The sequence below is a fragment of the Saimiri boliviensis genome, chromosome 3 (assembly GCF_048565385.1).
Source record: "Saimiri boliviensis isolate mSaiBol1 chromosome 3, mSaiBol1.pri, whole genome shotgun sequence".
NCBI classification, from domain to species: domain Eukaryota; kingdom Metazoa; phylum Chordata; class Mammalia; order Primates; family Cebidae; genus Saimiri; species Saimiri boliviensis.
In genome coordinates this window covers 77,882,537-77,896,626 of record NC_133451.1, presented here as the reverse complement: position 1 = coordinate 77,896,626, position 14,090 = coordinate 77,882,537, and the positions used below count along the sequence as shown (strand labels likewise).

General features: G+C 40.7%; 1 protein-coding gene across 9 annotated transcripts in view; it reads left to right on the top strand.

Moving 5' to 3' along the window:
* The window catches only part of WDFY3 (WD repeat and FYVE domain containing 3), a 292,916-nt gene extending 279,198 nt beyond the window's left edge, over positions 1–13,718 (top strand). For all 9 annotated transcript variants that reach the window (XM_074396388.1, XM_074396384.1, XM_074396387.1 and 6 more), the window contains 5 exons: positions 1,350–1,446; positions 4,439–4,762; positions 5,345–5,456; positions 6,221–6,418; positions 10,560–13,718. In XM_074396388.1, coding sequence (XP_074252489.1) covers positions 1,350–1,446; positions 4,439–4,762; positions 5,345–5,456; positions 6,221–6,418; positions 10,560–10,683 — 855 coding nt within the window. In that variant the 3' untranslated portion in view covers positions 10,684–13,718. The remainder of the gene's footprint in view (positions 1–1,349; positions 1,447–4,438; positions 4,763–5,344; positions 5,457–6,220; positions 6,419–10,559) is intronic.
* The last annotated feature ends 372 nt before the right edge of the window (positions 13,719–14,090 follow it).

Here is a 14,090-nt window from a genome sequence, read left to right as displayed (position 1 = left end):
GCTATTTACAGGTTAAGAACACATAACAGGCAGTAATGTTTAGTGAACTCTCGCTCCAGTTCAGACAAGCCTTGACCTCTGCATTATCAGACATGAGGAACACCGGTGTCTTGGCCTCTTTCTAGTAATGCTACTGGCCATTTGACAGCTTGACACAATGAGGTCACTTAAACATGATTCCCATGTCACACTGGGATTGCTAAAAATGCTAACTGCAGAAGTACTGGGTTTTCAGCCTGTCAAACGGCTTCATAGGGAAACTAGTGAGCAGGAGTAAGTCTCTTCCCTACAGAGACTCACAGTGCTGGAAAACTGGGATCCCAGATGATTGCACCTGAAGCCTAGATGGGGTTTATCCTATTCTTAGTTGCTTTATGCTGGGCCTCTACAGAAAATAGAGGTAATGGAGTATTCACCTTTGTAGTCTGTGCATGCTTTTCTTTAATTGTTCTCTTTGTAAAAGCAGAGAGCAGATGATTACCACCCTCTTTTGTCAGAGTCACATGCGAATAGACAAGGAGGCCATCAGGCCACTCCCATACCACACCCTGTGCCTCACAGGATACACATCTATGCACACACACAAACACACACACACACACACACACACACACACCCTGGAGTCCGCTTCCTCAAGAGTGGCATTTTCACACTGCTCAATCTATGAAGGAGCATAAAACAGCTCCCTAGCTAGGCACCTGGGGATTCTGCTTACTGTGCCTTCTAGGAGGTCAACAATGTATATTACCACGTGTAAGATTCTGAGAGGTTTTTGTAGGAAACAAAAAAGTTTACTTAGTTAAATCATGTTTTTGTTTTGTTTTTGAGACAGAGTGAGTCTCTCTCTGTCACCCAGCCTGGAGCGTAGGGGCAAAATCTTAGGCTCACTGAAACCTCCACCTTCGCCTTCTGGGTTCAAGCGATTCTCCTGCCTCAGCTCCCAAGTAGCTGGAATTACAAGCATGCCCTGCTATGCTTGGCTAATTTTTGTACTTGTAGTAGAGACAAAGTTTCATGATGTTAGCCTGGCTGGTCTCAAACTCCTGACCTCGAGTGATCCACCCACCTTGGTCTCCCAAAGTGCTGCAAGATTATAGGCATGAGCCACTGTGCCTGGCCTGAACCATGTTTTTAAACTTATTTGACTGTAATCTTTTCCCTCTGCTTTGAAAGAGCCATTGTTTATAGGCAGCCCCCTGCCACATCTTCCAAGATACAGAGAAATCTAACTGTATAACATAATGGAAGTTATCTGTTAACCCTGAGAGTTTATCTTCATTGAGTAAAATGTAAATTGGCTCCATAATCTGTTTCTTAACTTTTTTATTTTTGTACTTATTTAAATTTAGTTTTGGAGAATGGAATTTTTGCAAGTTCCTGAAACACCAGCTCCTGAGCCTGCTGAAGTCCTAGAAATGCAGGAAGACTGTCCAGAAGCACAAATAGGTAAAAATGACTCAATCGTTTTCACATTTCTTTTAAGTCACTGTGGATAAACTTAACACTGAACAACAAAAGGAGGAGCCCGGGGCTGGGCACTGCTTGGAGAAGCATGGTTGCTGCCTGTTATGTGATTCCCTTGAGCAGACATGCAAGCTTTTCTCTACTTCACTGGGCAACATTTGGTGTCGTGCTGTCTTGTGCTTAACTTCCACATTCCATACTAAATGTAGCACTCAGTTTCTGGAGTACCAAAGGCTTGGGCTTTCACTTCTGAAAACACAGAACAAACCTAGAGGACGGGCTGCTGTGTAAGTCAGACAAGCTCTGCTACGCCCTAGTCCCACATTTGTTCTGCCCACCATGGGGCTGGCTCAGTGTGAATGACAGGTACATTCATGTTTGTAAACAATTAACAGAGGCAGACCAGAGTCCACAGTCAGACTTGCTCACATTAGGGCATTAATTCATACTGAAACCTATAAGTCACACTGAAGCCTAACACTGGTTACCTATCTAGTCCATTATCTATTGTTTGTGAAGCAATTTAAAATTTTCCAGTGAAATATAGAGATAATTGATTTCCATCCAGAATAACTGAAAGCAATGCCATAATGTCAGGGTGAGATCTGCTTTGTGTGGCAGTCACTGGAGAAGCTACCCCTGTGATGTAGAACAGTGGGTACAAGGGACAGAGTTCTGGAAAGGAACAGAGTTATAAGTTTAACCTTCAGATTGTTTCTCCATGATTGGCTGTGTACACTGAGAATTCAGTGTGACTTTGATGATATGAGGAAGTTAATAAAGAAAATTTAGCAGAAGTCACTTCTTGATATAAGCTGAAAGTAGCTTTTACTTTCCGTGCCAGAGAAGAGAAAAGATCCCTTGGGCAGGACATTTTTAATGCTGGTAATATATTAGTACATGTAAATTTCTAATTACAGCCCCACCAAAAAGGTCATCTGGGTGTTTGGGGACATAAAAATTCAGTTTAATTCAGTAAGTGTTTGGGGATTACCTGTTATATGTCAGATATTGAATTAAGGGGTCCAGTGAGAAGTGGGTCATTTTCCCTTCCCTTAAGCAGCTTTTAAGTAAATAACAGTGGAAGATGAGATGAATGAGTGAGACAGAAGGGGTCAAAATCAGGGTGGAGAGATATATGTATGTCTTGATTGTGGGCAGTCTGGCAGAAGTGGCAGAGAGGGAGAGAGTCCACAAGAAGGACTGACTCTGCACAATGTAGAAGTGGTGAGACTTGTGGGCATTTGCTGGGGTGAAAGGTAAACAAGCTAGGGGTTCACTGGAAATTAAAGCCGCTTCCAAAGCTGTTTGTTTGTGGACCTCAGAACTCATCATAAGCCGCTGGGGTGAAAACTTCATTCATGTTAGTCCTATAGACCCCTACTTAGTAGGAAACAGACAAAATACTTGTCTTATTAAAAAAAAAATAACTGTGTGGTGGGCTCAGTTTCCCTCTGTGTCCTCGGGAGTTGGTTCTAAGACCTCTCTTAGATACCAAAATCCGAGAATGCTCAAGACCCTGATACAAAATGGTGTATGTACTATTTTCATAAAACCTACTAATACCCTCCTGTATACCTTAAATCAGGCATCCCCAAACTTTTTACACAGGGGGCCAGTTCACTGTCCCTCATACCGTTGGAGGGCTGCCACATACTGTGCTCCTCTCACTGACCACCAATGAAAGAGGTGCCCCTTCCTGAAGTGTGGCAGGGGACTGGATAAATGGCCTCAGGGGGCCGCATGCAGCCTGCGGGCCCGTAGTTTGGGGACGCCTGCCTTAAATCATCTCCAGATTACTAGTAATACAATATAAATGCTGTGTAAATAGTTGTGATGTTGTATTGTTTAGGGACTAATGACAGTGAAAAAAAATGTGCACGTGTTCAATAACAGATACAGTTTTCTTTCCCCAAATATATTCCATCTGAGATTAGTTGAATCCATGGATGTGGAACCCACAGAAATGGAGGGCCAGGTATACTTGTTTCTCATACATTTTCCCTCCAGTAGACTTTATTGCAAGGGAGTAGAGAGTTGATATGAGGAAATGCAAAATAACAGTGAAAATAGGAAGAAGAACAAAATTCAAAATTAAAGTTGTCATCAATAATTCACTAATCTTTAGCCAGATTAGTGAATCTGGCTAAATGTTGTGGCATGCGTCTGTGGTCCCAGCTATTCAGAAGGCTGAGGTGGGCAGATTCCCTGAACTCAGGAGGTTGAGGCTGCAGTGATCTATGGTCACTCCACTGCACTGAAGCCTGGGGGACAGAGCAAGATTTATGTCTGTAAAAATAAATACATAAATAAAATTTGAAAATAAGATAACTCACCAATCTGTGAGTCATTGACTTCTATATACAATGGCCCTTCTCTCTACCATCTTGTAGAAAGAATATCCAAAAGTAATAGTTTAAGATGAAAATTTGAAGAACTCAGGAGGCACAGAACTATTAAAGGAGTCCTGAAAAGGGGGAGAATACTTTGACCTGATGGAATTGGATGATTTAGAAATAGGAACGTTTAAGCTGTGCCTTGAATTCAAGCTACGTGATGTCAGAACACACAGAGATTGGGAAGATGGATCTGGGTGGCACCAGCGGCATGTGAGGAAGCTCACCCTTGGAGGAGCAGGTCTGCAGGGACAGAGCTAGAGTGACACTGTCTAGCTGCACCACGGCAGGCAGTGTGAGGCAAAGGCAGGTTCTGGCCAGATTGTGAGAGGCTGAATGCCAAGCCGAGGATTTTGGCCAAAATTTTTTATAAACTCTTTCAGAAATTCTACCTTTTTTTTTCTTTGCTTTCTGTACTCTAGCCAAAAATCCTGGCACACACTTTCTTTTTTGTTACACTTAGCTTAAAATATTATGTTTATAGAGGCTTATAACTGGAAGCAAAAAAACTAGTAGAACAAAGCTGGGTGTAACTTTGATGGTTCTGTGTATTCCAACTCTCTCAATGCTTCACCCAGGGCAGGAAGCGCAAGATGAGGACAGCAGCGATTCAGAAGCAGATGAGCAGAGCGTCAGCCAGGACCCTAAGGACACTCCAAGCCAGCCCAGCAGCACCAGCCACAGGCCCCGGGCAGCCTCCTGCCGTGCAACAGCCGCCTGGTGTACTGACAGTGGCTCCGATGACTCCAGACGCTGGTCTGACCAGCTCAGCCTAGATGAGAAAGACGGCTTCATATTTGTGAACTATTCAGAGGGCCAGACCAGAGCCCATCTGCAGGGCCCCCTTAGCCACCCCCACCCCAATCCCATTGAGGTGCGGAATTACAGCAGATTGAAACCTGGTAACTTGAAGTCTGGTATCTATTTCTCCTTGTATGTGGTCTGAGGGTTGGTGAATTAAGGCAGTGGGGTCTAGCTCTCCCTGGGCCCCACCGTGGCTGTGCTCTGTGACCTACAGTTTCTTCTAGTGTAAAGTGGACTTAAAGTTTCTGTCCTACAATGATATTTGCAATATGCTGGGCATCTTTCAAAGAAAAAAAACCTCAAACCAAAAACTGCATTTATTCACAACTCATGAAATCTAATTTAAAATGAATAAATAAAAGTGCATTTCTAGGTAACTTTGCCCAGAATAGAGTTAGAGGCAAGGTCCTCAGTTGGAGAAATTGGATGCATCTTCTTGCATTGAAAATTTCCCCTTCTCATCAGTCTCCTTCAGTGAGAGGTTTCCCCAGCCTGGCCCATGTTAATGTTAAGCTCGATAGCTTTACTTTCAACCAAGGCAGCAGCTGCCGAGAGCTGGAAAAGCTGTTGTAACTGCATGTTGAGGTACCCTAGGTTTAAGTCCACCGTCTTAGAGCACATCTCCCCAGGGCTGGCTTCCCTCAATTGAGTAGGTCATGTCCTCCACTTCTCCACTCCAGGGTACCGGTGGGAACGGCAGCTGGTGTTCAGGAGTAAGCTGACTATGCACACAGCCTTTGATCGAAAGGACAACGCACACCCAGCTGAGGTCACTGCCTTGGGCGTCTCCAAGTAAGTGTCAGGCTTTTTCCAGCTCTTCATCCCTTCTGAGTCATTTGCTTAGCCAAGGGCCATATACTCCAGCCCAGTCTTTGGGGAAAACAGATTTCATCTGTATTATCATACATAGCTCAAAGAGATAAATTTGAAGAAGAACCTGTCAGTGTGTGGATATTTTTCTTTTCTTTTCTTTCTTTTTTTTTTTTTTTTTTTTTGAGACAGGGTCTTGGTCCGTCACGTAGGCTAGAGTGCAGGGCCACGACCACAGCTCACTGCAGCATCAACCTCCCAGGCTCAAGCATTCCTCCCACCTCAGCCCCTCAAATAACTGGGACTATAGGGACGTACCATCACACCCGGCTAATTTTTGTATTTTTCATAGAGTCAATGTTTCACCATATTGGCCAGGCTGGTCTCAACCTCCTGAGCTCAATTGATCCACCCACCTTGGCCTCCCAGAGTGCTGGGATTACAGGTGTGAGCCACTGTGCCTATACACTGGATTTTAATTCTGAATTTTTTTTTTAAGTGAAAAAACTACCTTTTTCGTTCTTCAGAGATACAGCAAGGGTGAGCCAAAGAAAGTTGTAATGAAAGTATAAATTTGGGTTCAGTTTGGTTTTTGTCTACTTCCCTGGGTGAATCAAGCGGTCTCTCCAGCACCCTCATCAGCCCCAACCCCAAAACACACATCCACCAAAACCAGAGAGCATCAAGGAGATCACAGACAACAGAGGCCTTCCATGCAGTGACCTTCTTTGTCGTGTCTCCTGTAGGGATCACAGTAGGATCCTCGTTGGTGACAGTCGAGGCCGAGTTTTCAGCTGGTCTGTGAGTGACCAGCCAGGCCGTTCTGCTGCTGATCACTGGGTGAAGGATGAAGGTGGTGACAGCTGCTCGGGCTGCGCGGTGAGGTTTTCACTCACAGAAAGACGACACCATTGCAGGAACTGTGGTCAGCTCTTCTGCCAGAAGTAAGACAAGATACGTGCTTTTTGAATTTGCTTTGATTAAGCTCTAAGGATATTAATTATTCTCTGCACACAGGTTCTAATTTGCCCTGGAGTCCCCACTACAGTATGCCGTGTTAGGATGAACCAGTCTTCACCTTCTCTGTTCTTCTTTATTACTACAATTAGGAAATTTTTCTATGATAAAAGTCACAAATACCTTGTCATCCATGATACAGAATGCACATATGCTAATAATTCATTATATTTAATTTAGAGGCCTGTATGTGAAATGTCTTTATAAATACTATAGATACATGTTAAGTATCCTCTTTGTACCCTTCACCAATATCACACCCCTTCTCCATGATTTTATGCTTTCAGGAGCATGTGTTGCTTCTGTAAACATTACATAATACTGTTTTGTTTTCAACTTCACTTTTCAGCTTTATATAGTATACTGTTTTTACCCTTCTGTCACTTTCTTACTCAACATTGTTTTTGAAATCCACTTATATAGATAACTTATTCTAATATACTCATTTTAACTACGGTCAGTTATTTTATCATATGAATTAATCAGCATTTATTTCCCTTTTGATGCCCTCTCAGGGTTTTTTACACACAAGCTGGAATTTTTATCAATACTATAAATAATGCTACAGTGTACATCCCTGTAAATGCCCTTCTAATACACAAGCTGAAATTCCTCTAGAGATGGAATGAAATTGATAAAATACAGCTTTATTCTTGATATTAATTAGGTATTGACAAATTACTCTCCAAAACAATAGTGCTAGTTAATATTACTTCCAACAGGACATGGAAGTTCTCCAAATTCTTAAGTGTTACTGCCAAACTTTTTCCACTTTTGCCAATCTGATAGCTAAAAAGTAGTGCTTTGTTGTTTTAACTTCCACTACTAGCTAGTGAGATAACATCTTTTTTTTTTTTTTTGAGACAGTCTCGCACTGTTGTCCAGGCTAGAGTGCAACGGCGCAATCTTGGCTTACTGCAACCTCCTCCTCCTGCTTCAGCCTCCCAAGTAGCTAGGATTACAGGCGCCGCTGAATAGCTGGGATTACAGGTGTCCACCATCATCCACAGCTAATTTTTTGTGTTTTTATGAGAGACAGGGTTTCACTATGTTGGCCAGGCTGGTCTTGAACTCCTGACCTCATGATCCGCCAACCTCAGCCTCCCAAAGTGCTGGAATTAACAGGCGTGAGCCGCCACGCCTGGGCGAGACATCTTTTTATGTTTGTTGGCTATTTGGGTTTCCTCTTAGGTACTTTGCTTTTTTTTTTTGAGAAGCTATTTTGTGTTTTATTATATATCTTGCATATATGTTCTGCCAGTCTGTGGCTTGCATTTTAACTTGTGTGTGTTTGTGTGTATAGTCAGGCAAGTTTTTTAATTGGTTGCAGTCACAGTTACTACTCTCCATGAATTTTGCTTTTTTGTGCCTTAAGAATTCTTTTCCTCTCCTGAGATCACAAAGATCTTACTTATTTTCTTTTAAAAGTTTCAAAGTTTTATTCACATTTAAGTCTTTAATTCATTTGTAATTTATTTTTGGATATGACATGAGCCAAAGATCTATTTCTCCCCCATATGAAAGGTTAGTGGTCCCAGGGCTATAGATTTGACTGTTACCTCTGTCCTACACCAGGATCCAGATGCACATCCACAGTCTTTACTTTCCCTGCCAGACAACAGAAAGGATTCCTTGGACAATACACTTTAAAGCTTATATTGCCTTGCTCTGGAGATGCTTTCACAGAAATCATATTATTCTCAAATTGTGTAATTGTGAGGCAGTTCCTGGGGTTTTTAGGCAGTGTTGGCTTGTTGGTATGGGCATGGTTTTTGGGTTTACACTGACCAAATGTTCACTGTGCTACTTTCTGTCACCATAATGCCAGCAAGTTACCGAGCATCTCTGAGCTTCGGTTTCTTCATCTGTAAATGTGGGTAAGAAGACCAGTCCTCTTAGAGCTATTGAGAGAATTAAATGAGATCACATATATGAGTGTTGTAAAGTGCCAAGTTCAGAGTCTGCAAAACAGGTGTTCCATAATTTGATTTCTTAAACCTTTTCTGCTGAGCAGTCTGGTTCAAGATGAGGCAGCCAGAGTGTTGCTGCCAGCTATTTCCTATGGGAATTTCTGTGAGGCTGGCAGAGGATTCTTTCTAGTGGCTCTGTGCTTTGAAAGGCCTGCTCTATAAAACCTGTAGTGGTTTTATAAACCAGACATGGTAGCTCATGCCTGTAATGCCAGCACTTTGGGAGGCTGAGGTGGGCTGATCACCTGAGGTCGGAGTTCAAGACCAGCCTGGCCAACATGCCAAAACCCTATCTCTACTAAAAATACAAAAATTAGCCAGGCATGCTGGTGTGTGCCTGTAGTCCCAGCTACTCAGGAGGCTGACACAGGAGAATCACTTGAACCCAGGAGGCGGAGGTTGCAGTGAGTGGAGACCACGCCACTGTACTCCAGCCTGGGCGACAGAGCGAGATTCCAACTCAATAAACTAAATTTAAAAGCCTATAATGGGTTTTATAGAGCAGGCTTTTCAAAACACAGAGCCACTAGGCATATATATATATTTCTTGAGACAGGGTCTTCCTCTGTCACCCAGGCTAGAGTGCAGTGTGGCACAATCACAGCTCATTGTAGCTTTGGTCTCCTAGGCTCAAGCAGTCCTCCAACCTCAGCCTTCCAAGTAGCTGAGACTATAGTTGAGAGCCACCACACCTGACTAATTTTTATGTTTTTCATAGAGACAAAGTCTCACTATGTTGCCCAGGGTAGTCTCAAATCCGTGAGCTCAAGCAGTACCCGCCTCAGCCTCCCAAAGTGCTGGAATTACAAGTGTCAGCCTTGACACCCACCCTATTAATCTAGTAATTTCTAATAGCATTCTTGTATGTAAGCTGGCATACATCTGTTCTTTGTAGTGTTTACTTTTCAAAATATTGTTTAAATATAGATAATTCTTTGAAATTATCCATTGCTCTTAAATGTTGGACAGAAGCGTTATTGGAAACTGACCAAACAGTGATAAGTTCTAATGAAGCAGGCACAGAAGGAAGTACTGTCCAGAACACACAGCCTGTGGTCTCTATGGCAGAGAGCTGTTGATACTTTTGAGGGTTCTATAAGGCCCAGTGGCAATTCTTTATGTCCATAAGCTTATATTACTTAATTTACTCTCTGGACACTTTTACTGGTAGATTAATGGACTAAACATAAATCTCCATTTCAGGGCCAGGCACAGTGGCCCCATCTGTAGTCTTAGTACTTTGGGAGGTTAAGGCAGGAAGATCACTTGAGGCCAGGAGTTTGAGGACAGCCTGGACAATGTAATGAGACCCCATCTCTAAAAAATGTTTTTTTTTTAATTTCTTGAGTGATTTAATACCACATCCTGAATCACACCCAGCTTTATTCCAGGAATAGGAACTCTGAATACGTCTTAAATAATTTGAATATCTCTTAAGAATAGTTTCCTTCAAATAGTTCTAACAAGATAAATAGGAAATGTGGGTATTGGGACTGGAAAAGGAAAGCCAGTCTACCTGTTTAAGAAATGATTGAGGAGTGGATAAATCAAAATGTTTAAAACCACAGTGGAACTTGATAGTGATCAAACTGTCGTATTTCTCTTGGAAATTAGAAGACTCACTAATGAGTCATTAGTAATACTCTTGAAATTAGATACTCATTAGCTCACTAGTGAGTCTTCAAATTTCCACTAATGAGTTTTTCTAATTTCCAAGAGAAATATGTCAAGCTCCAAGAAAAGACACTGACATACCTCCCAAGCTTATAGGCCATGAGAATTAGTCTGTACAGGTAGAATGGCCTCACACCGCTGTTCAGACACCTTGGCCTTATTGTGTAGGAAAATCTTAACTTTGTTTTTTTGTTTTCATTTTTTCAATTTTCTTCAAAGAAATAGCTTCCCTGATTTAATACTACTTTTCTTCATAGACTGAAACAATACAGCATTCCTTTTAGTCCTTATTCAGCCACGTGACACAAACCAGTATGGCCTTTGATATTTTACTGCAAGCTTTCCATTGAATTACTAATGTTTCTGGTGCCAGTGATCAAGAATGGAAAAGACCTGTAATTCATTGACTTTTCCTTTCCTTTAGGTGCAGTCGATTTCAATCTGAAATCAAACGCTTGAAAATCTCATCCCCGGTGCGTGTTTGTCAGAACTGTTATTATAACTTACAGCATGAGAGAGGTTCAGAAGATGGACCTCGAAATTGTTGAAGATTCAACAAGCTGAGTGGAGACCACGGTCTGTAGACCCCATCCCGATTCTCCTGTCCCAGCTTGGAAGGCATTGAAAACAGTCTCCGTTTACACATCTCTTCATACCACGTGTTTGAAGTGTTAAAATTCAAAGGGATCACTGAATAAAACGGGTGTAGAGTACAGGAATGGGGCAGACACGATTCAGGTGAACAGCACAAGAAGAATATGAGGTGTTTCCTAGGAGCAACATTTTCGATATCCAGTTCTCCGTGATGGCAGTAGCTGTCTCCAGGCTACTTATTAACTGTCTTTTCTTGCATCTCATTTTTATAGAGCTACTCATCCTTATTTGGAAAAACCAACAACAAAAAAAGGCTTTTAGAAAATGGTTGTAAATCCTACTTCTTTGCAAGTAACTATGTATATTGTAAATAGATATAAAAGGCCTTTTTTCTAAATAAGGACTTAACTGCCTGTAACATGAAACTTCAAACTAAACCACTAACTCAATGAACTACTTATGGTTTGTCTGAGATCCCTCACTTACCAATTAATTATAAATATGTTTTTTTAAATTCCCAAAGACATTATCAGTGGTCTTTTTTTCCTTTCCAACTCAGCCTGTGTGCCTGATGTCATTTCTTTCAAGTTGCCCACAGTATCTCCACTTAAACTAGGCTAGTAACCAAAATAATGTGGACCTTCTTTAGGAAACTGTGTGGGGGAATAGGAGTCCAGCTGTAAGATAAACTAGGATTATTTGGGCGTCTTGTACCTGGCTACGTACCACCTCAGTGCTGTTCCTACATGAACAGGGCCCCTTTTAAACTTGTATGTGGACTGCTGTTTGGTCAAAGAATACCTTAGCATTGCAGAAAGGTGGCCAGATGACTGATGTAGTGCAGGAAACAGCCCTGTCTCAACTAATGGAAATATATTTGCATGTAACCCAAAATTAGCTTATCTTGCATAGAACATAGTAAGTATGTGTCTTTGGTGACACTGTTCTACTATAGCTTATTTTCAAAAAAAAGGGTAAAAAACGAAAAGAAAAAAGTGTACAGAATTAACATATAAACTTTGTTGTAAAACTGAATCATGTCACAACGGCTTAAAATTAACCTTTACCATTTAATGTCATCTACCTGAAAACAGTGAGATTTATACTGTATCAATGTCTATTTTTTTGTTTTTGCTATGAATATAATTACAGTATTTTAATATTTAGTTATTTAATTTGTTCTACTAGTTGGATACAGAACACACAAATCCAGGGGGATTAAAGCTGGAAGGGGCTAAGAGATTAGTTTACAGAGAAAAGGCTTGGTGGTGGGATTTTTTTAAATGTGTGTTATGTACATATATATATATAATATATATTAAAAAATGAAACAATCTAGATTTTAACATTTTCAGAAACTTAGTGATAATATTATGAACAATTCTAAAAGCCCTGTGATTTGAAAAATGTAGAATCATTAATGGCCCAAGATAGGCCTTCACACCCTCACAGGTGTGAAAGGAAAGGCCTTCACACCCTCACAGAGGCATCATGCAAAGGACAGCGGCTTTGGCTTTTCCAACTTTCCGTCTTTAGGCCCTGGTGAGAGGCACACTTATGCACTAAAATGCACATATATGCACATGCATTCAAAAATAGGCATTTGGTACAATGGTGATCTTGTACCTCATGGGCTGAAACCAGCTTAAGAACAAATTTGTTCTTCCTGATAACGATAACTAGGTCTCCAAGAGAAAATACAAAGGCTGCTTTAGTGCCTTACGCTTACTAAATTTAAATCTTTATTTACCTGGGTTTGAGCCTACAGTCTATTTATGATTACATATCAAAATTGATTAAAACACTTCCATTTCTAAAAGTTCAGATATACTTGTTAATAAAAGGATTATCGGCATTAATACTTCAACTTAAAGAAAAGTTGTGTTCTGTTTTCCTTTCTGTGTCTTACTCCCCCCACACCCTCCCTCCCCCATCACCATCTTCAGTTCTAATAAATAATGCGGATGTTCAGCGGTTGCAGAAACTGTGCTATCACGTAACTGTGGGCCTTGCCCCTGTCTGGCCCTCTAGATGAGTTGTAGCGGTGTTATTCTACACTTTTTAAAAAGAAGCGTCTTCTTTTGTCCATGAACCATGTTATCCCATACCCAGTGACAGAGGTGTTCTTTAAAGACTTGACTGTATGAATGTGTGTATGTAGTAACTTAAAGGTTATTCCTCTTTGTAATAGGAAACTATATGGGATGAACACTTTTAAACTTTCTGACACAACTTCCATGACTAGAAGGTGGAAACCAAAACCCTCAAGGTCGTATTTCCTCTGGCCGCTGGTGCTGTGGGCAACTGTTTCGTTCAATCAGGTTTCTTTTCTTTTTGCTTCTAATGCAGAAATCAGCAGAATCACTCACACATACAAGTACACTCACATACATGAACTAATTATTTCTCTGGATATCTTTCTGTGTTCCATGTAAATTCATTTACCAGCATCTGTTGTCAACATGTGCATCTCCCTATGTGTGGTCTGCATTCTTTTTCTGAGAGTACCTCACAGAGCTCCTGCCTGATCTTCGTAGCTTGTTCATTCATCCATCCACCTGTTCATTTGTTCATCCATGTATTCTAACATTTGTGTGTAGTGTGCAACTGTAATGTCATGCTTTTGAAGAAGAGAATAGCTGCCCATAGCAGCCATCTGTCTGGATAATAGCAAAACACTCTAGATAAGTTATTTTGCACTTTCTTATGTATAAAGTTGGTAGAAACTTATTTTTGCTTTGTATCATTTAAATACATTTTGTTTTGGTAAATGAACTGTGTATAAAATATTTATGCCGTTAAAACTGTTTTTAGAAAGTATTTTTAATTTCAGCAAGTTTGGTTACTTGTTGCATGACTATTAACACAGCTGACTTTTTGTGTCAGTGCAATGTATATTTTTTGTCCTGTTATTAACTTGTAAGCCCTAGTAATGGCCAATTATTTGTACAGCAAAAGAAGTAAATTGAAGATACTGGCTAAGACTGGATTGATTGTGGACTTTTGTACTATATTGCAGACTCCAATATCTGTTTCTTGGCGGTTATGTAAAACACCTGAAGAATTACTATCCAGTGTGCAATCTGTGATATCTGAATGTTCATTGTGTATTTGTCTCTGATGCAAAAAGGTAGAGTAACACAATTACAATACATGATTAAATGCAATAGTCCAGGTACTTAAGTAATTTTTTTATTTCAAATAAATACCTATTATTTATCACCAAAAGAAAGAAAAAGAAAAGTTGTTAAGTCAGTTATTCAGGGAAGGAAAAAATAGGTCTAATAACTTCCTAAACTTTATGTAGTTCTTTTCTAGTTGTAAACACTTTCAGAAGCACCTGCATAAGATTGCAGAAGTG